We start from the raw sequence: 27,491 nt of genomic DNA, 5'->3' as shown, positions 1-27,491 counted from the left end.
GACTCGCTGACTCACATAGAAATCTATATAAATCTATATAGTCTTTAGGTCGCAGGCCTATACTGGATATGAACTGAACCGACAGTTGGCATTCAGACCTATAGAGAGCCAGATAGGTTTTCTATCAAACCTGCAAACATGCTGAGTCATATTGGAACATCAGGTCAGAAGTTGTTTTCTAGAGAGAAAAATTAGTTCTGAGGGTAAATAAAAGTATCCTACAACATTGTCCTTTATCCACACTCTGGAAATAAGGGAAGGATTGTGTGTCTGCCTGAGAGGACGGATGAAAAATTTAGAATAATTGTGATGGACTTGAACATCAATAAATCAACCTTCTTTATTGTGTCCTCTTCTCTACAGGAAACAGGAGCAGCTGAACATCTCCACTGTCCCTCTGGCAGAATGTCCCCCCTCACCACCCCGCACTGCACCGCCCACCATGAAGGTAGGACAGCACACACACAAGCATTGATGTGGATGTGCACACATTTGTGTCAACACACTCACCCACACTCATTTTTCCTTAAAGACATTGATTTACTGACTTTTTCTTAGACACACTTTGCCCTTTAGACCTTTAAACTAATCAGAAAACGTATTGATTCTAAATATCCTCATTGAGAAACCGCTTTAGCAACGCAGCAGATCAGAGACAAGCTGCAGTGTCACAACTACTTAAAATTCACAATGTGACACACATAACAAACTACAATTAAAACAAAGGAAGGTTGTTCTTTTTTAAAGTTGACACTGCGTTATCTCTTACATTGATCAACCACAGCAGTGAAACTGGTAACTGTAACACATATATCCCATTAACATCTTACTAAATTAATTGTATAAAGTTAATAGAAGATGTACAAGGTGGTGGGCACTGTCGCTTCTCAGCAGGAAGGTTTCCGGTTCGGATCCTGGTTTGGCCCATGTCTGTGTCTGTTGTCTCCAGGGAGCTTCCTTTCACAGGAAACATGCAGATTGGGGTTAGATTAATTAGAGACTCTAAATTGACAGAGGGTGTGAATGGTTGTACGTCTTTGGCCCTGTGATGCGCCCGCGACCTGTTCAGGTTGTACCCCGCCTCTCACTGGTCAGCTGGGATTGGCTTTAGTTCCCCATGTGAGACTCCAACGGATAAGCAGTATGATAATGAATGGATGGATGATGGAATTCAAGTTGATCACCGTACATGATTTTCTTGATTTTTGCTGCTTTTTCATGGGGCAGTTGATATCAGGTTAGGTCAGATTCTCCTCAAAAAAGGTTATCCATAATTGATGTCCAATCTTTCTCTCACAGACAGTAAACACAGCTACTTCACTGTGTAAATTGACTCCCTCAGTTTTGCCATGGCAGCTCCTTTCGGCTTAGAGTGATGTAATCCTTTTGTCAGTATATAAATAAATTATATAAATCCTTCTGAAGGCAGAATAAGAGCCTGAGATGACAAGGCAAGAACAGGACTGTGTTCTGTGACACTGCCATACATTCCTTTTTTTGCCTCATAATTTTCCTCCTTATTACTCTACTGTCAGTGTTTCACACAGAGTTGATTCCGTCTGTTGTGTTGGTGTGGGTGCACATGCACGTAGTGGGCTAGCTGTGTGCGTCGCCTGTAAAAACTTTATGTACGATAGCACTCACTTTTTACGTACATTTTATGGGGTCTTATTAAACTCTGGCGGGACAAACTAGAATATGGCAGGCTGAGTTTGGAGAATTTGAGCTGCACACTGTGCAGTCGCTTTCAAGGTCATGACCTTGCTTGTTTTTACTTCTACAATGAGTTGCAGTTAAAATATGTTAGTACAGGCTGTCCCGACCACAAATTGTCAAGTTCAGTCAAGAGGATCCTCTTTCTCGTGTTGTCTCATTGATACATGAGATTATTGTGCAGATGTATAGAAAAAATTTCATAATCTATATGATATTATGAGGTGTAATGGTTTCAGACATACATTGCTGATAAATTTGTCCTTCCTGTTTCCTCCAGCATGTTAAAAGAGGGGATTCATTTTGCAGGAAGGCAGATTAAGAAATACAGAAACTGGCTCCTGCAGAATGGAGCCCCTTGTGTAGCATATCACCTTGAACTAAGCCATCATTATTGAACCAGCTGACGACTACACAGAGGGAGAAAGTACAGAAAAGAGGAGAGTCATACAGGGATAAAGTTTGCTACTCAGTGCTCGGCTGATCTCTGCCAATTATAAATCACCAACCCACAGTTTTTCTGAAAGTTACAATTTCATACAATCATAGTTCCCGTTAAATTAAATCCAAGACTTTTCAGATTGTGGCTGCTGTCAAGAGAAATAAAAGGTGTGGAACAAAGCAAATGTGATTCTGTGGCTCATAAATAAAAGATTGAATCTGAAAGTCTAAATGCAGTAATATTTACCAAAGCATTCAAAGAAATCTCCACCCCTTCACTTTGAATTTTTATACACACCAATTTCAATCTCGTCCTGTGTTGTGCGTGTCCACATATGATTGCACAAGCTACAAGTTTTTGCTACACAACATACTTATTTGCATTGCCCTTCCAATAAAGTGGCCATAAATACAAGCCACCAGGATTGCCACACTGGCAATAGAAGTTTATAAAGTTTATAAACCTGGTACACACATGGCTACTGTGCTCTGTAGCTGTTTGTAGTACGCTAATGACTTTATATAAGCAAACAGAACATATTTTAAAAAGTTAAAGTAAGGAAATGTTGTCTCTTTGAGGTCTTTTATTGTTTAGGAGAGGTTATCTAGAGGTCAGAGGTCATAATACTTGTGTGTAAACATCAAAGTTTTCATATTAAGATGGACAACATTAACAGCTCCCCAAAAGGGAAGCTATCGCCATCTGGTGGCTGGCTGCAGTATAGGCTATAGATCCTGCCTCCTCCATATCAATGAATGGGACATGGACCAAACTTAAAAGTCTAAGTAAATGTTTTATTTAAGGAGGTTCAGTCAGACAGCTCGTGTTTGAAATTTTTATTGCAGCAGCAGAAGAGTTAGGGTTTGGTGTCTAGTTTCTGACTTCATCACTTCCCCAGAGAAAATAACCTTACCAGCGTTTGTATTATAGAGGCTCGTGGATGAGGGGCAGCTCGAGTTTGCTGCCTGAACTAGGCACGATAAGATTGGGTTTAATTATTAATTATTAATTATTGAATGCTATAAAAACGCTGCGAAACGTCAAGATTGACAGCTGAGGCTGACTCGCGATTGGTATGTATATATGTATTTGCAGGACCTAGCTGCCACTCCTCGGTTGTATCGGCTCTCGGAGTCCCACGGGACATCAAGGACACTTTTAAGAAAAGTCCTTTGGGACAAGAGCCCTCCACTCTCCTTCATTAAGCTTTTTTTCTTTGTGCCGTACTCAAAGGCATATGAGCACATAATTGATGCCAAATGTGAAAGGTTGATCTGCCACAGCAGGAGGATTAGCTGTGATATCTCTGAAGGTACAACTACAAATGATGCCGCTGTTTATATTGGAGATATTGGGAGGAAGTGGAGAAGTGTTGCCCATCTTTATCTACAATCTATGTTAAACATATTAGTTAGCAGTGGTGGAAATTAATAAAGTATGCTCACTCAAGTACTCGACTTTATTCATGAACTGAGTATTTTTACTCCTGCAGACAAATAGAAAGGGTTAATTCCTGTAATCCAATTTAATTACAGGTAATGCAGCATGTGTGTGTGTGTGTGTGTGTGTGTGCGCGCGCACTCTGTAGTCACACTATTTTAATTTCCACAGTCAACTTGACGCTTCCAGTGAGACAGCAGAATATAGACCGCTAGACAGCTCTTAACCCAGACCTACAGAGTGTGTTTGTGTGTTTTTTGTGTTGTTTTTGTGTTGTGTGTAGGCATGTACACACTGGAATTGCCGCTTTTGTTTCGTTGAACGCCGCCTGACTTGATTTTCCTGTTTGAGCTTGAGACGTTTAAAAGCAAAATAGAGATTAAAAGTGAGTGGGAGGGAAGTGCTTTAGTAAATGTAGACGGCTGTTAGGATAGAAGTAGGACAGATAGAAGGAAGACAGGGACGGATCAGATGTTGTAGCTGCTGTTGTTAAGGTAAGTCTATATTTTAAATAAAAAGTCATAAACTTTCCTCAGATAGTGTGTTTATGTGCATATAAATCCTGCAATTGAAATGAATCTAGTCTAAGAGGATTTTACAACCTAACTGACATCAGTGCAGCAAAATAACTCCAGTTAGAGTCAGTGTTGTGATTGAATTATACAGAAGACACATCCTTTAAACTTTCATGGTTATATATTTTATTCATAGCAGATTTACTCCCACGTTTACAGCATGTCACAACAGTATTTCATAACCCAGGGGCCACACCATAACAGTTTTGACTGAAGTATCAAATACAGATGTGTGTCAGTGCCTATATGAGCAAGTTTTCCACCTACAAAGCTATGTAACTGTATTTTAATGCACATCTGTTCCCACCTTGTCATGGAAAGACATGTCTGTGGATCACGCTGCAGTCATTTTGGGACAGTGAAAACTCTTAGGTGCAGCTAGTCTGAACAAAGCTCTCACATGTTGCAAGCAGAAGTGAAATTCATTCAACTAAACAGGGAGGGACTGTTGTGGCTATAACAAGAGCATGATGCTCAACGTTTGAAAAGAAACAAAGCACCTTAACTGTGTAAGAGTCTAATTTTTATTATTTTTAATTAAATTGATTTATATTATAAGTTAACTGGATATTTATATCTGATATGCTTTATCTTGAAGATGTCAGGACATGATCATTGCCGTCGATGTGCGGCTGAATATGTTCATGACTCCACATGAATATGTAAGAATTCTTGCAGCCGCCGAGTGTCAGTCAGTCAGAGAAGCAGCTGATCTAATCTGCCTGCAGTCTGTGGTAGGGTTGCCATGGGAGATAAGAGATGCTGATGTTGTTGCTGGGCAAGAGAGAGAGGGAGCGAAAGAGAGAGACTTCGAGAATAAAAACCGAAAGCGATGGAGAGAAGGAGAGGGAAAAGATAAAGGCATCAAAAAACAGCCAATAAATCCTGAGATGGTTAAGAAAGATAAGAGAAGAAATTAGCAGAATGAGAAACACAGGCGTCTCTTGTCCTTGCTGTTGTCTGGTCACTGCACAGTGGATATAGCTGATGATTTAGCACACTGTCAGCAGCACAGGAGCCCAAACACTCCCAAACACGACCAGAGGACCAGCTGCATCAGTGTCTTTTTAACTCGCAACAGTCTGTAAGGGCGTTATATGATATCTTCATCAGAGAGGGAAGAACCTAAGGCTGCAAAAATACGGCTTTTAGTCTTTCAGTTCTGTTGATCTCATCTAATTCCATTTAATATTTCACACGCACACACACACAGGTTTGCACAGCTATCCTTATTAGGACCTTGCATTGACTACCGTTCATTGTGGGGATCCAAACCAAAACCTCATCCCTAACCTTCACCTTAACCTAACTTTAATTCACATCTTACCTTTAACCCAATCCATTAGCCCATCTCGTGTAACAATGATTTAGCCTCTGGGGGCGACAGACAATAATTTAGGGATTCTGATGTACATCAGATATCTGGAACAAGACTCCATCTTCAGTTTGCTCTACACTGTTGAAGAGTTTCTTCTGTCACACACGCTGTTACCAGATTTTGGCTGATGTCAATTAGCAGGTATCTTCATAGAAATAGAGACCATTTAAAAAAATGTATGTATTTTGGTCAATGTTCTTCCTCTTTTGTTCAATTCTCTGAATGTTTACCTGCAGGTTGTTAATATTCACAACATGCAGAAAGAGTTTATAGAGATTACCCCTTAACCTTAACCATGACCATGGTCTAGTAGTCCTGACAAGGTCAGTGTTCATACCGGGAAAAGTCTTGAAGAGGTAACAAAAACAAGGACACACGCAAACGGTTAATATAACATATGTTAATATTTACAAATTAAATGTGTTCTAACCGGAAATTCCTGTGATGTGTGTATGTGCATGTATGTATGGGTCGTACTGTTTGTGATGACAGATTTCCACCAAAGTGCAGGTAACCATTGTGAAGAATAAGCGCTCATTTTTATTACATTGGTTGTGTTAAAATGTGGACATTAAGAGTTTTTTACTGCTGGAATAGAGTCATTGAAACGGCTGTAAAACACCACACGTCTTTCACACGCCCATGGTTGGAGAGCTGTGGTTCGATGATGATGCATCTATCTCTCAGTTCCTCTTCTCTATCTTTATTTTATGGTGCTACTGAGTGTGCAGCACCCTGACAGGTGCAGTGTCAGATAGTGCGTGATATTAGTTGTCATATTGATTTAAAATAAGTCATGGTTGATTTTTTTTATTTGTGAAATGAAATTATTTCATTCGATTTTATTTTGGTAATATTCTGTGAACTGTACAGCAGCATTGAAAAAGGAAACATCAGGTTTTTTGTAGATTCTGTACCGGACCTACTTATGTGAATTTCTTTCTCTCAGTCAGACTTTCTGTTAAATTTAAATTTATTTTATGACGGGAACATACATCTACTTCATATGAGTGCATACATGTATGCACACACCTATAGTTTAAAAAAGCCTACCCGTGCACTTTGCATTCAAGTGTGATATGTGCACCAAACCTGCAGCACAAACACATGATGCACTTAGACCATTATCACGCTTACAGCTTCTATGCGACAAGGTGGAAGCCCGGCTGGGAGAATGTGTGAATGCGTTTGGGGATGCATGTGTCTGTGTGAGTGTTGTGTTGACGTGTGGGTGTGTGTTGCTCTCTGAGGAAGTGGCTGCTTATCAAGTGTGTGCGTGCATGTGGGTGTGAGCGCCGGTTGGGTGCGGCTCTGTCCTGCTCTCCAGACAGAGCTGCTCGAAGAGACTCGTACACAGTCAGCAGCCTATGTTGCCCATGTAAGACCTTTAAATTCAGACGCCTGGGGTTTAAACGGAGCGTCAAAACACTCTGCATGAGGTGCAAATTAAACTGTGTCCTGTCTGGTGTCAGTGGATATTTGTGATGTTTATGTCATTGTTTTGCAAGTTTTGAAATCTTCCTCTCTCTCTGTTTCAGTCTGCGGAGTTCTTTGATATGCTGGAGAGAATGCAGGTATGAGATTCTCAAACTTTCTACTTCACACATATTCTCTACTTTCCCTGCATCTCCTCCTCATGACACCATCTCTATGTCCTTCTTACTACTCCACCTCTTTAGTGTTGAGCAATAAGTGCATATTTGTTGCAGCATGTCTGTGCTTTCAGGAGATTGTTACACATTGATTGTTTCATATAATTAGTTTTTTAATCTGTCATCCAAAATATTCCACCACGCACAGAGACCTTGCTCACCAAGTCTGATGCTTTTTAATCTATTTGTTCCAAAAAATAGCAGGAGGTAAAATGGAGTTGAGCAGTGAGGATGATGTCATGTCTGAAGCTGTCAGGAACAAGGTCAATTTAATCTTCTGAAGAACTAACACGAAAGGATCGCTTTTTGTTCGAAGTCTATTTCAGGATATCTGTGGTTTGATACGCTACCAGCACTGAGGCTGTATATTAAAACTAGGAAACAAATTTCTGTGATTCTACTGTCCCAAACAGCTTAAACCACTCTCTGGAACATCTCTGTCATCCAAGCTGTTTCAAAATCTTAAATGAAAGTTTCAGTTCGAAATGTTAACGTGATTGACACAACAGGAGGTCGCATTTATTTTGAAACGTGCGACAACACCGGATGAAAAATACGAATCCGGTGTGCAAAGGCATTTGAACTGGGTAGAACTTTGAACAGGACGTGAAGATGCTGAGATGGGTCTGTCGCAGGTCTGCTGGGTTTAGTCTGTAACTCAGTCTGTGGCCTGCGGACTGACATAACAATTTTTCTCTCAATATGGAATATATTGATTTTTTTCTTCTTCTGAATAGTTTGTGCCTCTCTCTGTGTGCAACCACTTTGTTCCCGCCACAGGCCCCTAAGGACATGGGCAGTGTTTCTAGAAATATTGCAGGGAATGAGATGAGTCCGATATGTTGATTTTGGTCTGAACGTGATTTGTCTCAGTGAGGAAAGAGTTAAGTAAATTGCCTTACTTTGAGAAAGATGTATAAACACCTTTACTAAATAATATACACTATAATGTATTTGAAACCAAATGTTTATCAATATATTTTCAGTATATCTCCTGCTGGTACCCATAAATAGATGCTGGTTATTAAACAGAATATTTGACAATATAGTAAAACACATTTGTAGTTAGATATATTATTCCGTTGTAAACTATTTATTATTATTACAAATGCTAAATAAGAAAGTATGTTTGTGTTGTCAGTAAATTCCATTAAAAGACCAAACCCCATGATCCCAACATTGAGGCTGTCACTTTTCTAAAAATCAAGTTTGAAAGAATTGGATATGAGGTTGAACACTTGACATTGCTCTGCTCGCCTGTGCTGCCTCCTCTGCTGCCTCAGTTTGTTGAAGAGCTAACAGCTGAGTCCACAGATTTGTTGTTGGGCATATATTGAGCAATTTCAGTCAATTATTGAACCAATGTCTGAGACATGCAACTCGTTTCAAAATTGGACCAAATTTCAGTTTCCTTGTGCATTTTTTGTCGTGCAGTGTACAGGCGTTGCTAGGGGCAACCAGATGCTCCCGACCACCCGTCAAATGGTACGGTTAAATTCTGGCACGTCGCAAATTTTGGTCTGCCGTCATCAGTCATGAGTTGATTCTTCAAACTCAGCCCCTTTTCCCCCAGAATGTCTGCACGGAATGGCAAAACTCAATAGTAGAAAATGCAGCAAGAAAGAAAGAGATAAAGGGAATCTTACATACAATCAGAATGAGGCTAGTGATCAATATACTAACATCTCCTAAGCTACCTGCGTTTCTCACCATATCTCTCCCTTTTCAGTTTTAGTTTACAAAATTCTATTCCTTCTTCTTTGATAAAAACATGGAGGAACCGACAGCAGCATACGATTTGAGCAGGACGATCATGTCAGACAGTGGGAGAGTTACAGTGTGAGCACATAAACGTTTAGCTTTGGCCTTCAATCCCAGATGATTCACACGAACAATGTAGAATTGAATCTCTAAAGTTGCAAAAAAAGCTAAAATAAAATAAAGCTCTGCACAAAGTCAGCCATCCCTTTGTCTGTATTTTGCCATCTACGGTGTAGAACACAAAACACGTCCATACGCCGTGTCTCGATTCTGATATTGAGCAACCTATGCTGGATCTTAAAGCAAACAACTTAAGGTGGTCTGATGCGCTTCGGGACTATAGATATATATAATTTAAACAGGTCATGTCAGTTCAAATATGAACCCGCCCCAACGTTTGAATGACTCTTTAAATGACAGAAACCCATCAAGAATTTTTTCCTGAGCTTCCTGGCTGATACAACGTCATCCTCACTTTATATCAAAGAAAACATTTGGAATACATCAGTACGCTTCATGTTGCACTGATTGACATTTTCCTTCAGGTTAAATAAGGTCGGATCTAACATACTGCTGCTCTAAATACTCACTAGTACACTAAGGTGTTCTAATCTGCCCATGTTAATAGTCCCCAAAATTCAAATTTTTGAAGAAGGCTTGCTAAAAATTACAGGACCCAGTTGTTGGTTTCTCTTTAGGCTGAGTGTGGTGAAGATGGAAAAGGAGATAGACTAGCACACTGTCGGCTTCTTTTCATGAGATTGGTAGTCAACATGATAAATTTAGGATTAGGTCAGTCTCACCCTATAGTTTTGGATCAGGGTTTTCTCCTAAATGACACAGAAGGCTAAAATGAGAAGAGTATGGAAATACAGGCTTAACGAGTGTTATCTGTGGGTGGCAGCCAGTCATTGCAGCCTGATGGTCAGAGTCTCACACACACACACACACACACACACACACACACACACACACACACACACACACACACACACACACACACACACACACACACACACACACACACACACACACACACACACACACACACACACACACACACGCGCACACACACACACACACACACACACACTAACACATACACATACACACACACACACACACACTGAAGCTGCACCCCTCATTTGTCTTCTCTGAACCTCAGCTCGCAATGACCTCCTCTCCTGAGTTTTTGTGAAGTTGTGCTTCACTTAAACAACCTGGATGATCAGGGTCAACTTTTCTATCTCCATCCTTTCTCTTCTCTCTCTTTTGTCTTCTTTCTCACCTAATTTCACCCCTCTTCCCTTTTGTTTACCCTCTCTCCTCTCCTCATCATTGTCTCTACAACTGTACACTGAAGGCTCTTAGGAGTGTCTTTGTGATCAGTCTAGTTGTGGACAATGAATCCTCTGTGACTTTAACAGCTGCCTCATCAATATGCACTCAGACAGACACACGCCATTACAGACGAGACTGAGAAGTGTGTGTGTGTGTGTGTGTGTTTGTGTGTAAATAAGTATTGTGGGTTCCTTTAGTCTGAACTTTTACTGTTGAAATGAATGCTGCCTGATTTTTCGGTCTGATTTTCGGTATTTGAAGTGATGGTTGTAGTGTGTGTGTGTGTGTGTGTGTGTGTGTGTGTGTGTGTGTGAGTGTGTATGTTTGCCATTCATGTGTTTTTTTCCTCAATCCTGCGATCACTCATGTAGACGAGCTGTCCCAATAGGCCTGAATCCGTAATTGGCCAATTTACTCTGTTTCTATCGGATTCGCCTTTTATATTTACATAAATATGTGTGTGTTTTTGTGTTTGTGCTTCTTTCTATGTGAGGACCATAAGCATAGACCTAATTGAGTGAGGATATTTTGGCCAGTCCTCACATTTTCAATTGACTGCTCGGGGGTTAAGACCTACTTTCATGGGTTAGTGTTAGGGTCAGGTCAGGTCAGGGTTAGAGTTAGGTTTATGTTAAGCTTAGTGTAATGCTGCGTTCACACCGAACAGGATCATGCAGGATCATTTGTGTTTGTTAGGGTTCATCTCATGAATAAAACACAACCGGTGAGTATTTCCCTGAGACCGTGATGACTGGCTGAGGTCACTACAGTTGCTGCATTGTACATGTTGTGGAAACACCGGGGGAAGCTGTCTAATTGCATCTTTGCATTGACTTAGGATGTCATCTCGATGTGCCAAAATATGGTCACCACAAAGCTTAGGCATTTAGTTGTGATAGTTAAGGAACGGCGAGGTAATACATTATGCTAATGAGTTTCCTCACTTAGATAGACGTACATCAATGTGTGTGTATATGTGCACGTCTGTGTGTGTATTATCATGTATTTCTCATTCATATATCATCTTTCAACAGAGATGATATGATCTGAAAACAAAACTGCCATGTCATGTTCTACGAGTTTTTAATTTCACAAAGAAAAAAAAGAAAAAAGCTTTTTGACCCTTGTGCTTCTCTGTCCTCATGCTGCGTTCGGACACTAATAAGATCCCTAAAGCTGAAGAGACCAAAAAATGGAAGGTGTGACCAGACACACATGCTTTTTTATGTCTTGTGTTGATCTCATCAGTTTGTGTTATTCTGTTCCCAGTGTCTCTGCGTGTTTTCCCTCATCACTGCTTCATCATATCCTCCTAATTTGCTCTGCGGTTGCTTTTGTCTCATCTGTCTGCTTACAAGTGATTCCCAAACACCCCCATGAACACTTTTCAGATGTTTCTCAGGTTTTTCAAAGTACGAAAAATCTATGGCCTTTTGATCTGATTGATTATAAACTGAATGACCTCCAACCGTCAATTGATCCTCTCCGGCCTGCCAGTATCCTGACCCCTGCTGCTGCAGAATTTAAATGCCTGGCCGTCTGTAGCGCCGCAGACAGGGCCTCCGCAGTATTTAGAGGTCATGCATCGGAGCTGCACTATGCTAGCAGACTGCCAGAGGACCGCAGGCTCATTAGAGCTCTTAGCCCGAGGGGCTGCTGAATCAAAACAGTTCTGAGATCATGAAGGGGTGACACACCCTCATTGACGTTCGCTGATGACTCTGCATTTCAGGCTGTTGCATCATCACCTCAGAGTCCATTTGGCATCATAAGCTGTGTTACTCTCTTTTTCCTGTGTTTGTGGCTGCGCCTGCAACTGCATCATTGTGGTGTTAAGTGGATGAAGTTCATTTATATTTTTAACCGTGTGCTCTTCCTCTTTTTACACAGGATGATTATATCCCCTACCCACGGATAGAAGCCGTGAGTCATCTCTCACCCACATGATCACACTCTTCTCATTTGTAACCTTTATCATGGTGTTTCCAATAATAGATAAAAACATTTAAAGCATTTTAAAATTATTATGACCTCCTATGTCGTGATTATTAAGCCTTTAGCTATGACTTTGAATGCCTCACAGCTCTATTTTATTCAATTTTCATTCAATTGTTCTGCCCAAGATCCTGGAGAAGGGTGGTCCGTACCCCCAGGTAATCCTGCCACAGTTTGGGGGTTACTGGATCGAGGATGTGGAGGCACAAGCAGGGACCCCCTCCTCCTCGGAGTCTAGTTTCTGTGAGGAGGAGGACAGGGAAGATGGCATGAGCCCTGGTGGGGGGCATAGTTACCGCCTGGAGTGTAACAGCACAGCCCGTGCCTACCGCAAACACTTCTTAGGCCAGGTAAGTGTGTGTCTATCACTGTCACTTTCATCGTCTGTTTGACTGACGTTGTGTTTCAACTAAAATCGCTGTCTCACGTCCCATTTTGTACTTCTTCTTATACTTCCAGGAACACATGAACTACTACTGCACAGGCAGCAGCATCGGGAACCTCATCATGTCCCTGAAACACGAGGAGGCAGAGGGACAGGAGTTCCTACGCATCATGCTCAGGTACAGAAACACACTGCAAGTGGTAGCGTCTTAATTTGATGGTTGACATTGAATCAAATCATCCTGATGGAGACAAGATTACACTTTATGCTACTACATCAAACAGACATCCCTGTCAAAGACATACAAAAAATGATATTCATGGTTAATGTAAGTAGATCACTTGAGTCAGTAGGAATCATCCTCATGGGATCCTGAATCAGTAACCAATGAACCAACAGACTGACATTTCCATCCACAGAGCCACAAAAGTAGGTTAGATTGTGGTTATTACTGTTGTGCTTTTTGTCATGATTAACTCAGGACAGAGTTGTGCTGTTTTATTGGACAGCTTTCCTGTCATTACCACAGTTGGTGGCATTTTCATGAGCAGGCAACAACAGTGAAGTGAAGTTGTTTTTTGTTGAGCCATTGTGAACACTGCAGGGGACTGTAGCCAGGTCGTGGCTGATCTTGTCTTTCACAGTTGACAGTGAGAATGTTAGTAATATTGCTACTTTGTATTAATCAGCCCGCCATTTGCTGTTTCTTTTTATGGCTCCACACCGGCGATACAGTGGCGGGGGATATTGTTGTTTTTTGAGTTATCCGTCCATTCATACATACATTCTATTCTTGTCAACATAATATCTGGAGAACACCTTAAGGGAATTTCATTAAATTTAGTTAATATGTTCAGTTGGACTTAAGGATGAATTGATAGGATTTTTGGATCTTGTCAAGGTCAAGGTTGGTGTGACCTCATAAAACACTTTTTTGCCATGTGAATCCAATATCTCAGGAAGATCTCAAGCGAATCCTTTCACATTTGGCTGTATGAGTCTGGTAAAAAAATGTATGTAGACTGAAACTGCCCTGGTTAGAGGAGGAATACCAACACAGAGCGGTCATTTAAATCTGGTCTCTTTTAATAGAACAAATCTCTGCTTCCTGTTGCAGGTCGAGGACCAAATCAGTCCATGACAGGATCTCTTTAGCAGGCATCAACCAGCTGCCCAGTGTGCCTCAGATCGCCAAGGTAACACAGCAAGTACATACTGTATGTATCGAGTACATTATACAGAAAGAAATTTTCCACGGACACACAGCAGCATCAAAACATAAAGGAAACTGTAAGAGCTATATACGTGGAAACTTGCTCACTCTGAACTGAGAGAAGGGAGCTGGAGGTTGGAGGATATCATTTCAGCAGCACGCTGATCCCGTACTATCTTCAGTTCCTAGCAGCACTCAAGGATTTTTTACTAGTCTTTAAACACATAAAACCCTAATCCAACACAAGACACAATAATACAGTTGATCAATAAAGTAGATGTATTAGAACAAACGCACATACTGTAAAAGTTGAACATTCCAGTAAAACAAGACAAACTCAGGCAATGTCTGTCTTAACATTTTTACCATTAAGCTAAATTAGTTTTTGATTTGGAATTGTCTTCCAGTGACAGCAATCTCACAAATGACCATACGATAGCTCACAAAAAGGGAAGCCAAAGAGTCTTTATCGCCCTCTGGTGGCCAGCTGCGGTAAAGTTCAAAAACTCTGTTGCCTCCATGTTAGCATTTGGGACGAGGACCCAACTATAAAGTCAAAGCACATGTCAAATAAATGTTTCTCAAAGATCGTTTTTAACAATTTAAGTAGTTCTTTTCACACTGAAATGTTCATTTTATTCTGATATGTTTGGTTTTAATTAGTTACTTGATGCTGTAAAATGGGGTGAAATGTCATTGTTGACAGATGGGACTGATTCTCGATTGGTCGAGTACACGGACCAGCTTGCTACTGTGGCTCCATCCCCCCATCACTACACTTCACACACTGGCTCCAAATACACCGGATGGCAGCGTTGATATTCAGTGCATATGCATCGTCTATCTCTATATATAGTCTATGAATACTTAATATTGCTTATTACCAGAATACAAAGAGTAAAACATGACAATTAAATGAAGAAAAGTACTTGCTTCATTTTTATAAATCAAACAGTAATTAAAGGCAATTATGAGCCCGATGTGTAGACATGGGATTGAATTATCCAGTCATGGATAGAAAGGTATCATTAGGACTTCTAGACAACAACAAATGTATTTTAACCTGTAAATTATCTGAACTCTGTCTTAAGCATTAAATCAATGGCATGAAATAGCTCTCGCTTTCTGAATCATATCGTAAGAATATATGTATCCTATATATGTTTCCAGTGTTTATAATGTATAAGGATAGTTCAGTCAATTACAACAAGTCTCTTCTTTTTTCTTTCAGCTTCTGTGTGAAGATGCAACAGGGCTGAAGTTCAACCCGGCCTTGTACCCTCGGGTCAGTCTCTAACTAAACCCCCACATTGTGAACAGTTATATTTTAATGCAATCAAGATGGCAGGAGTTTCCTTTTCCTCTCTCAGTGTAATTGAAAAGCTTATTTTCTAATATCTGCCAGAACTTTATAGTAACCTTCATTAAGACTTGAGCCTGAACTGATGCCATGTCCACTTAAATACATATTTTGAAAAAGAACCTTCATTAAATTTTCCCCCTCTGACTCTAAATCTGAATAATTATCCAAATTTAGCCCCTGTAAGCCCCCTGCCTCTCTAACATCTGCCCTGCCCAGTATGTACATCGTACACTTTCCTACATAGATGCGATGGATCTGTTTTCTCCTCCGGGAGCCTGGTGGAGCAGTGTGATGGAGCATGCTCTCAGCCTGTGCCTCAGGGTAGGAAAGAAAAAGCCATCTGTGTCTCGGCCGGCAAGAGTTGGCGACAGGATCAGTGCCCTCGCTGGGGGCCGTGACAGTTTGTCACATGTCGTGCTTTTACGTAACCAGGGCCCAATAAACCTGCCTTGGAGATGTATTAGGGGGGAGGAGGAAAACATGTTTTTTTTAAGGACTACAGCAAACAGAAAGCCTGCAACAAGCTGAAGAGATGAGTGACTATAGAGACTGAGCAGAGAGTATTGTTTTTGTTTATGTGCAGGGATCCCAGTTGATTGTGGCTTTTGACGAACATGAGGTGAACAACACCTTCAAATTTGGAGTCATCTACCAGAAGTTTGGGCAGGTGAGCGATCTCATTGAACTAGTTGTCAGCATATTCCAGTTTAGCTCCGGTAAACTATCTGATCTTATCTCTGGTATAGCTTCCCCTGTTTTCTGTTCTCTCACCTTTTCTGTGTCCCTTCTCTCAGACGTCAGAGGAAGAGTTGTTTGGGAACAACGAGGAGACACCAGCGTTCAAGGAGTTACTCAGTATCCTTGGTGACAACATTGATCTGCAGGACTTTAAAGGGTAAGAAAGGAGTGGGATGTGATTGAATGTGAGAAAAGAGGCAGAGCAAAGTGCAATAAATGTGAACAAAAAGACGGCAGGATTCAATATATAAGATATAAGAACATGAAGAGACCCAGAGAAAAGGTTGCACAAAGATGTAAAGTAGATCCTTTTAGATGCATCTGAGCAGAAAACCTACATCCGAGGAAAAAAGTCTTGCACGGTAAATAATAAATAATCAGAACTCTTTTAATTCCTTGCAGGGTTTTTCTATTCAGTTGTTAAGTTTAAATGGTAAATGGTTATATCGCTTTTCTAGTCTTGATGACCACACAAAGTACTTTACAGTACAGTTTTCCATTCACCCATTCATACACCCAATCATACAGTACATCTATGCGCATCACTCACGGACAGTATCAGTAACAAGGACACTTTGGCATGTGCAATAGTGGAGACTGGGATCAGACTCCACCCCTCTGGTTAGTGGACGACCTGCTCTACCCCCTGAGCCACAGCCACCTCTCATGACATTTGTGTGTTTTATGCTGCAGAGCTGTTTCCATTACTGTGATTGTCAGATAGCGGAATAGCTTAGTTGGAATAGACAAAGCTTGTCTTTTGCCATTGTATGCTAAGGTTAATTAGCTAGACTTAGCTGGGCAGCACAGAAGCACTTATTATGTAAAGACAGATTTCCAAAAAAGACTGAAGGTGAATAAATCCACAGGGTCTCCCATTGTTGTTGGATTTCAGCCTAAAGGTTTGGAACCTGGATATGGATATTTCATCAAGTTGAAAGGACAATGAGATTCAGGAGCTTTAGTCAATTAGGGTCAATGCTGGTTTCAATGTGCTATAAAAAACAAACACCTGTTTTCCACAGCAGAATTTAGACATCATGTCCTGCCTCCATCATGCTCTACCAAGACGCCTATCCTCTTCCTTATCTGCGCATATTACCAGGACAATCTCTCTTGTGTGTGTGGACCCATTAATGTTTTCCAGAGTTCACATTTGAAAAAGGCTTAAGAGAAGCTTTAAATTGTAGCTGACATTCGGCTACACGTCATGTTTGTGTAAAACTGGCACAACATGTAAAGAAACTGACATTTAAAATCCCAAAAAAATGAAATGCAATTACTGGAGACTGGAGACACACAGAGAACATGACACGCGTGTTTTGATGTGCTGACAGGTTTCGCGGAGGGCTGGATGTGTCCCACGGACAGACGGGCTCTGAGTCTGTCTTCACTGTCTTCAGACAGAGAGAGATTATGTTCCATGTGTCAACAAAGCTTCCCTTCACCGAGGGAGACGTCCAGCAGGTACGAGACTTTAATGCCGGATTCATTATCGTTACGCTTAAGGTGTTATCCATGTAAATGTATTATGTGAATTCTCTTTTATAAATAAAACACTTTTATTTGGTGTGAAGCTGCTAAAATCCTACTATTAAGAAACACTTCTTTATGTGTCATAGAAGACACATTTTGCTCTCGAGCAACGTGCTGACACGCTGATAAATATTTTCTCCTCAGCTTCAGAGGAAGAGGCACATAGGAAATGACATCGTGGCCGCAGTCTTCCAGGAAGGGCCCACACCGTTTGTCCCAGACATGATTGCCTCCAACTTCCTGCATGCGTATGTGCTGGTGCAGGTTGAGAACCCGTGTACAGAGCACACAACATACAAGGTACGAAACAGAAGTGAGGAAGTGACAGGATTTCTGCTGCGAGGCGCTGTGTAGAAACTGCGAAAAGTAAAGAGACTTGGACAGAGGTTAACCAGACTAATACTGAGCGACTTATCTATATATGTGCACAGGTGTCTGTGACAGCGAGGGAGGACGTGCCTCCTTTTGGACCCCCTCTCCCGAACCCAGCCGTCTTCAAGAAGGTGAGAGGCAGAGTTCAGTCTGTAGATGTGGTCTCACTCGACTCATGAATCTGATGACTTCAGACTTGGCCATCTCAAAAACGACTTGCTGCTCGACTGTTTATACCTCAGCGCCGGTGACAGCCAACTGATACTATGTTAGCTAGCAACTGATATTATACATTCATTAAAAAAATATGTAATTAACTTTCAATTCGATCCAATTCAATGTTTAAGATTGAATTATTTGTTTCAAAAAGAGCATCAGTCTTTGGCCCATTTCACAAAATAAATGTAAAAATACTCATTCATCCATTGGAACTTGGAACTTGGGACTTGGCCCCTAATTTGATAACCTCAGGGCTAAATCTAACTGTATATGAACAAGTTCCACTTTGAGCATTCCACAGAGCTTTGACTTTGGACAGTCTAATACTTCTAAAACCTACATTTTTACATCTAGTCTAAGAACCTTCTCCATTACTTAACATGACTCATCTAAACCCAATAAACGATTTGGTACATGTTTGAAAAACCTTTATTTTGACATTTGAATCCTATGCAAACAACTTTATTATACTGGGGGCAAAACAGCTTGTACAAAAAGACATAGACAGACAGGTACAAAGTAAAAGATTCGATAAGAAGCTAAAGGAGGGATAAGAATATAAAAGAATACATACATATTAGATAACAAAGGTTAAGTGGATGAAGAGATCAGCTACATCAGAAAGAGTGAAATGATTTGGAGGTAAAAATATTACTTGAATACTCAGCAGAGACCTGAGCTGCAGCGTATTGGGAGAAAAAGAGGATTTGAGGCAGATGGGAATTTAAATCATTGATGGTGATCCTGGTAATGCTGCAAATCTGTGATCTGTATTGTGTTGATAAAGGTCACCTTTTCCTCATCACTGCCCCCACCCCCACTCCTCTAGTTCACCATCTAACCCTTCATCCCCCTCTCTCTCTCTCTCTCTCTCTCTCTCTCTCTCTCTCTCTCTCTCTCTCTCTCTCTCTCTCTCTCTCTCTCTCTCTCTCTCTCTCTCTCTCTCTCTCTCTCTCTCTCTCTCTCTTTCCCTTCCTCTCTCTCTTATTCTCTCTCACCAGGGTCCGGAGTTCCGTGACTTCCTGCTGACAAAGCTGATAAATGCTGAAAACGCCTGCTACAAATCCGACAAATTCGCCAAACTAGAGGTGAAGCACACTCACTCGGCCACAGCAAACACCACAGCAGCGTGCCGCCAACCAGCCTCATCCATACTCATCACCATAACCGCCATCCCAATCAGGCCCCACATGGGTTTCATTTTCCTGGACATGTGAATTGATTTCAGGGGCGAACGCGAGCTGCGCTGCTGGACAACCTCCACGATGAGCTGCACAGGCAGAGCCAGGCCACGCTGGGCCTGGGCCAGGCGGGAGAGGAGGACAAGCTGGAGAACGGGGGACATGGGGGTCTGCTGGAGTCCTTCAAGGTGAACATGATCCTGTGCCGTACTTGTATAAGTGGCTGTGTTTTCTCACCTGTAGCTCAACTCATGCTGCTTTCAGACATACCACTGAACTCCGGAGATCCTCCAGACTTTCTCTGGAGGGTCCGTATGTGTGAACGCAAATATCTAAGTCAGTGACTGTGGAGATTCTCCAGAGATTCTCTGACCAGCCCCCTTGTAAAATGAGCCAAATGAGCCGATGTGAGAATACAACATGAGAACCTCCAGATGAGATGAGATGAGATTTTACGCATATTTAAGTAACTAAAAGTTAATCATCCGGAGTTTCTATCTAAAACCATTTAAGATGAGTCACGGGTTTAAACCACCGGTAGTGTCATATCTGCTGTTTTTCTCTTTCCTCTCTTGAAGATTTTGGTAATATACGAGTGTGTGGGCATTTGGGTGTGTGTGTGTGTGTGTGTGTGTGAGTGTTTGTTTGTGAAATGGTCCGTCTCCCTTTATGAATGTCTCTTTTTCTTCCATTCTGGCTCATTTTGTCGTCTCACTTTGTTCTCATCGATCACTGTGCCATCAAACTCTTTTGTCGACAAATTAAGAAGGAATTATTGTTAAAAGCCCCATTTCCACATGTCTTTTTGTCTGTGTGTGTGTGACTGATCTGACAATTTGATTCTCTTACTCTCTACAGGCATTGTGGACAGCTACTTTGCACTTTCTGCAGTCAGTGCCAGGGGGCGCTGTTCTCCTTGCTCTCATGGCAGTCCTTGTGTATTACCTGTCTGCATTATTGTAAATGCAATGGAGGCTTGCCATATGATCAATAAACAATTATTTGGTATTTTGTGTCTCTTCATCAAAGAAAACAAGTACTTTTAATTATGTATCTGCAATAGAGAAATAAATTAAAATGATTTTAAAATACATACATATACATTACATATAATCAAATATTAGAATATTATACAACTGTTAGGAATGTTGACACTAATGAAGTAAGTGAATATTAAGTCACTACAACCCTTGAGGATTTGAACATCTGTCCAACCATTCCAACACGCTCATGTATTTTCTTTGAGAACATTGCTCTCTGGTGGAGGTGTTGTGCAACAGCAACTTGCCTACTTATTCCAATTTGTATAAGAAATGAATAAAAGAATCCACATCTTCTCTCCTCTCTGTTATTCCACGTATACTTCCCCTTACCCATGTGCCTCTTACATTCATCAACTCCTTATCTGCTTCCTCTCCCTCCTCCAGAGAGCCATGCGTGTCAGGAGCCACTCCATGGAGACCATGGTGGGGTCTCACCGCCATCGGAGCCCTGGGGTAGGAGGCGGGGTCCCAGCCAGCCTGAGTGGCGGCGGTCTGCCGCAAAGCACCAGCGAATGCACAAAGAGCACCTTTACTGTGAGTAAAGGAGGGGAAGAGAGGAGGAGAGAGGGATGAGGAATATGAAGTACTAGAGAACTATGCCTTTTCTTCAAATACCTGACTAACGTCATTTATATTTTGTTTCCTTGAAGCCTACAGCACATTGAATTAAATTGAGATGTCTATTCTAAAATTCTAAATCAGTCTAGAAAGCGTTTTTTATATTCAGGGATAGGTTCACATTTTTCATCTATGATAACTCTTCCTTCTCCTACTAGTGGAGATGAGATCCCTGAGTGTAGCTTTAATATAAGTGACAACTTTCTTTCAGGAGCATAATATATTTAAAAAGACGATTTGACAATGCTTGATTTAGATGGATGAAGCCACATCATAGCTGCGGCTGTATTTTGAATGCAACTTGGCACAGAACATAGATTTTGTCTTATATCAGAGTTGTGTTTGGATGTAATTTGCTAACAGTCTGTGTGGACAAGAGGAATGATCATACCCAACATTAACTTCTATGTACAGGCTGGAATGTCAGTTATGTTTAAAGAGGTACTTCTTTCAGCATTTGTCCCTGTTCCTCAGTCTGTAACTTGTGATCTTCAGCCTCCCGTGTTGTCAGGCAAGTCTCCACTGAAGAGCCCGGTGAAACGGCGCTCAGGCCTCTTCCCTCGTCTCCACTCCAGCACAGAAACCCCCTCGGACAAACACGCACGCGGGTCAGTCTGACTATTCAAACATCTTCACATCTGCTGCTCAGTATCATGATAACAATAGAGTGACCAAAGGTGTTCTTCGTCCTGCAGCACAGAGAGTCTTGATGTTGTTATTGCTCTGACATCATGTTTCCCGTTTATCTTCAGTGATCAAAAGCCTGCCGAGTTTTGCCCGCTGTCCCAAGAAGCGAGGTCAGAGACGTCATCCAATCCCAGCTCTCCTGAGATATGCCCTAACAAAGAGAGGTGAGGCTAAAGCTTTCTGTTTTTCTCATGGAGACCAACTCAGTCGTCTTTGAAAGTCTCAGGAGATATCCAGTAAATCTCATCAATAGAAACCCATGCTTCATCCCTAGTCCTCCTGTCAAAAGATGACATGACCTCTGGAGGATGTCCGCACAATTTAGTCCTTTCTCCAGAGTTTACCTTTCACACATGACACAGCAGGAGATTCTCCGCACAGACAACACAGAAATCTCTGGAGCAGCAGACTGAGGAAACATGTAACACCTGAAGGACCCTTAAGCTCTCTGGACATCTTCATCCTTGTCTTCTGCATGTGTTGCTCCGCTTTTTCATCCTGAGATAATTTGATTCTTTTTGTTTTATTTTCCTGTTTGTAGCATGTTAGAAACATCAACACACCCACTCACTCGCTGTAAATCCTGCGGAGGATCTCCTGCTCTGTTCTCACATCCAGTCATTTGGACATTCTCCTGATTTTTTACTGGGCGGTTGGTAGGAGAAACTCCGCAGAAAGTCCAGAGTCTCTTACTCTGACATTTTTATCGTTCTCACACACAGCCCCCTGTCTGGAGATTACCTGGAGTTCATTGCATGTCTTACAGCTAAAGTCTCTGGAGAATTTAATTTTCTGCTTCTTTTCCCTCCGCAGGCCATTCATCAAGCTGAAGGAGTGCAGCGGCGGCAGGCCCAACATATCTCGCTCTTCATCCAGCACCAGCAGCTTCAGCAGCACCACAGGAGAAACAGAGGCTCTGGAGGAATTGGACACAGTGAGTTGCTGTGTACATTGTAGTGAGCCGGTCTTTATTGGAGGAAGGACTGAGTGATTGGCTGGAAGCGGAGAGAGTAACACTGGTGACACGTTCTTAAACGAGTGTGAAGTTGTTGGCAGTGTCAGAGCTTTCACAGTTGGAATGGTCTGTAATTAGAGCTGTCTAATAGAGAGTGTTGAATAACAGCACATTGATTATATCGATTACAGCTCATATCACTCGATGTGCATCGAATGACGCTGCTTGTCCGCGTGGTTCTATCCTCTGTGAGAAATGCTTCCCCAACTCTCAGCGTTTAACTTTGGATCTGCGTTCACGGACCCACAGTGTGTCGTTCAAGTTGTCAGGCTTATCATTACTGCAGAAGCAGAAGGGAAAATTTGATTACTTAAAAGGAAATGTATTGTATTTTACAAAGACATCAATAATTTCATTCTGTCACGATAAATGCCCTCTTTAAAATTTGATTGATTAAAAGGAACGTTTTGGGACATATGGTTATTGAGTCTTTGTCGTTGAGAGGCGAAGATTGATGTGACTCTCATCTCGCTTTGTGTGTTCACGCATGAGTTCCCGAAAATGTATGTGAACGTAACCTCGATTCGGAACAACAAATTGAACAGTTTGCAGAGCGTTTGGTACATGAGTTGCGGAGTTGTCTGATGTGTTAAAAAGCAACAATATTTTTATATAATAATAATAATTTTACAATCAGCTGGAAATAGAAGCCTTTAATATGAATTTCTCAAAGGTTTCACTATTGTCATTTGGAAACTGCATCTCCATCTCTCACAAGCAACTAACTTTTTAGCCAATACTTTTTAGCTTTAGATGATACATATATGTTTTAAAATATTTATGTGTCTGTCACACATAATCCTTTTTCTTTGCTCCTCGTTATTATGTAAATATTGGATTGAGACACATTAAGGCAACACATCTTTTCAACATGTTGACTTCAAAGCACTGAAGTCGGGAAGCCGACCTCACAACAAACCACATCGAACTTTTTCATGAAACTTCATATTAATCAGGTAGTGAAGTAGTGCTTTTTAATATTTGGGGTTTCATGAGAGAAATAACAAAACCCTGGTAACAGTCAAAGCACCAGATGATCAACTTTTCATCTCCTGATGTCACATACAGACACATGCAAATGCATGGCAGCACAATGTGGAGGGTTATTGTGAAGAACATTCTGTTTGTGCAGCTCTTTATGGTTGTCCAATCACTTTGTGCCCAAAAATACAGAATAATTAGGATTTACTGTTCAAATTTAATACTGGTTGTACATCCATGAAAATAAAAGTAAATTGTTTTAAAGAAACAAAAAGGTAATTCACTACAATATTGTTTCCTCTCAGCTTCCACTTCAACTCTCTGAGAGGTCGATGCAGACTCCAGCATAAATATTCACTGAGCCTCTTCAGTTCTTTTCCTCCCCCACCTCTTCCTCTGGGTTAAATCTGTGTTCCCTCCCCCCAGGGTAGTCACCCCTCGACAGCTGCCTCCTCTGCCTTCAGCCCCTCTCTCAGTGTCGACAGCCAGGGATCAGGCACCCCTGTCATCATGTGCCGCAGTCCAACACGTAAATCTTCAATTTCTCACACAGAGTATCTTAACAAATAGGACTTTTTTTGTTATCTCTGATGAGCACTTATTTCCTTTCCTGTGCATTCCCTTCTTCTAGCTGCTGCAGATGGAAAAAACAAGACGTCACCAAGGTCAAACTTGAAGTTCCGCTTTGACAAAATGAGCCACTCATCTACAGCTGTAAGTCTTAAATTTGAAGTTTGTCAGATCATATTATGATATTCTCAATTTATAATATACTCGTGTGTGTTTCCTGTCATCGAGTGTTGCTTTTAAACCAAAACTGGCTGAAACTTGACATATACATGGGCACAATTAGTGAAGCATGTTGGGATACACTCACTGACCGACTCATGAACATCCCATTATCTGTGGATCATGAAACAGTGGAGCTGGTGTTGACTAATGAGCCCAGATTCCTGCTGTCAGCCAAAACTCTCCTCTAACTGGCCTCTCTCTTCTCTGTTCTCCCTTTCAGTCCGAGTAGCATCGCGGAACCGGAACAAACAGACTTGCACAACAAAGGGACAACACAGGCTGATGGAGCTGCAAAAATAATAATAATCATTTTCTAGAAAAATTAAGAAATCACCACCACAACCACATAATCACTGTAGATGCCTAAAGCCAAGGATAATCTGACAATATTCCCAACTGCAACAATACTGTGAGTGTATAGGGAGGAAGAACAGCTGATTTATTTTCCACCCAATTTTAGCTGCAGAAATTAGTTGATGTTACAAGTTGGTGTATCTCAGTTGCTATTTGCTCCCATCGTCTTAAAAGTCCCGGCATGGCTGTAATACTGTGAGCGTAAGCTGAGCTCCACTGTGCCTCAGCTACTTCTCAATCATCTTATTTGATAGAAAGATACAGAGATCTGAACGTGAGACCTTATGGCCGAACTGTTACTCTGTATCCAGTGAACTGCTGAGAGGTCAAGAGGACGTCTTCGAGAACTGTCAGACAAAAAGATGTTGCTTTTGCCTTTGGCCCCGAATGGTACTTCTGACATCGGTTCCTCTTTTGCCACAAGGCACACACACACACACACACACACACACACACACACACACACACACACACACACACACACACACACACACACACACACACACACACACACGAACACTCAGGCTACATTGACACTACGTTTTCATTTGAAACTGCATCATCTCTGCTACGGATAAGAGTTTTCAAATAGAGGAAACGCTGCTGGCCCCGTTTCAGTTTGAAAACTCCGAGGCTGCGTTTTAGCCTTGACAGAAATGGGGACGTTTAGAAACCATGACGTAGACACTCACACTTGCTGATTCAGTCTTTTGTGTCTTTTCTGATGTAGCCTTCACTGATCATCAGGCTCCTATCACATGACCCTCTTCTGTTAGTCAGAAAATGGCAGTAGCCACAGCTACCAGTGAAGAAAACAAATTGGATCATTAAATGTGTTGCTGACCCTTGCAAACAGCTGTTGTGCAGTTAAATTCTGCATTTTGCAATGATACATCTGCTATCATGTGTAGGAGACAAGATATCATTCAAGCAATCTCGGATTATTCGGCATGCAAATGCACATGGTCCGTGACTGGCCACATTAATTTTTAATAAGCGTTATGCGCTTTCAGGCATGTTAGGGCCCGATCACACAAAACTGATACAGAGCTAAAACGCTCATGTGAACAGAGATTGTTTTAGTTTGAAAACGTATTTTAAATGTAGCCTCACAGTAGCAAAGCCTTGGAGGGGGCAAAACTGGGAGTCTTAATTTTCCTCTGTAGGATCTGAACTTGTTCTTTGCATATAACAATTATTTTGTAGGGAACATCTTACATTTAAAACCGAAAAAAGCTTCCCTAACCTTGCTAGCTGCTGCATTGTGTCTACTGCGCTGTAAACACGACGCCGCTGAAAGTGACTCGATGCTATGATGGCGTTTCTGTGTGGGTGTGTAAGGTTAACTTGACATCCCTGACCTGAAGTGCTAGGTTAGTGGACATGAGCTCACACGAGGTACAATATGAGACACTGCCAACACATTATATGCCATAAGCTTTTGTTTAGCCAAAGCTGCGCCTTACAATCTATCAAAAACCCTTTTCACCACTGATACGCTCTCTCTTCTTCTCTCTCTCTCTCACCATGTGAGAGGACGAGAATCTTCTGCAACTGGTTACAGCACTGTGGTTAACCGATCGACGCCCACATTTGCTGAGAACAAACGTTGCACTTAACTGAAATCATTTCACCTTCTGATATCTCTCATTGAAGCTTGCTATAGCTCGGTGTACCTGTGTTTATGTTTGGTGTAACTCACGAACAGGAAAGTCTCCAAGGATTTTAAGGTTTCCCCGGCATGTGCACTGATGATGATGATGATGATGAGAAGGAGGATGACTTGAAAATTATGCTTCAGGTTAAAATTAGCCTTTGAAACACTTTTGGCAAAAACATGCTGAATATGAATTTCAAGCTTTTTTTGTAGTTAAAGTTTTATTTTTTGTAAGTTGTCCCTCAGAAGTAAATTGCAAAGTCAAGTTGCAAGCACAATGGGACGATATGTCTACCTTAATCCTCAACTATACCATAGGATTAGCCTGGAGCTGCACAAACTGGAGCTCGCAGGACGAAGTGGGAGCGTGTAAATCTTGAAAAAGCTGTGAGAGACTTAGATGTGTTTCCTATGAGACGAAACATTCTAGTTCTATCACATTAAAACACAGGAAGTCATGAAGGCTCAGGTCTCCCAAATTACAAAGCCTCTGTAATTCAGGCAAAACGTGCCAGGAAGCTGTTCTGAAGGAAGCTGCTCCTTTCTGATGTGACCGGACTGGAAGCTGACGTGATGACTAATTAACCAATAGACAAAGAAGGCTTATCAGTTAGTGTAGACCAGTGATTACCTCGAGTGAAGGAAGCAGGAACAGAAATTGTCTGGTCATTTAGTTTGTAGCAGGTATTGCCTAAATGCCCCTGCAGCCTTTTCTCTGTAAATAGGCTTAATTTATTAAAAGATTTTTTTTTTGCATTGATGTCATGTAAAAATATAAGTGCAGAGTATGCTTATTAATAAGGTGAAAATAATAAAAGGAAATCTATTAATTTAAAAGATGTCTAAACATGTATGTATATTTGGTTATGTAACGTGCCATTGAGAATTTATTCTAAAATAAAATGTTGTATTTTGTGTCATTTATGTGTTTTTCTCCTTCTTTTACAATCTCACACAACACTCACGAGCCTACAACTGGATTAAGGGGTAATTTTGCTTGAATATTTAACAAACATGAACACATACTGGACCTGCATTTA

The 27,491-nt window shown here is 41.3% G+C and overlaps 1 protein-coding gene across 1 annotated transcript; it reads left to right on the top strand.

The window, feature by feature from the left end:
* Nucleotides 1–386: 386 nt before the first annotated feature.
* Nucleotides 387–25,190, top strand: rap1gap2a (RAP1 GTPase activating protein 2a). The gene is made up of 21 exons (XM_061073055.1): nt 387–448; nt 7,087–7,122; nt 12,193–12,225; nt 12,426–12,647; nt 12,757–12,860; nt 13,800–13,878; nt 15,127–15,180; nt 15,842–15,925; nt 16,053–16,153; nt 17,334–17,463; nt 17,677–17,832; nt 17,964–18,035; nt 19,125–19,211; nt 19,352–19,492; nt 20,732–20,881; nt 21,461–21,573; nt 21,718–21,816; nt 22,466–22,586; nt 24,075–24,177; nt 24,280–24,362; nt 24,661–25,190. The coding sequence occupies exons 1-21, from the start codon at nt 443–445 to the stop codon at nt 24,667–24,669; spliced, it is 1,983 nt and encodes a 660-aa protein (XP_060929038.1). The 5' UTR covers nt 387–442; the 3' UTR covers nt 24,670–25,190.
* Nucleotides 25,191–27,491: the final 2,301 nt, after the last annotated feature.

This window comes from Limanda limanda, chromosome 6, assembly GCF_963576545.1.
Source record: "Limanda limanda chromosome 6, fLimLim1.1, whole genome shotgun sequence".
Taxonomy (NCBI): Eukaryota; Metazoa; Chordata; class Actinopteri; order Pleuronectiformes; family Pleuronectidae; genus Limanda; species Limanda limanda.
Note: the sequence above shows the minus strand (reverse complement) of the source record. Positions and strands in the feature narration are given on the sequence as shown.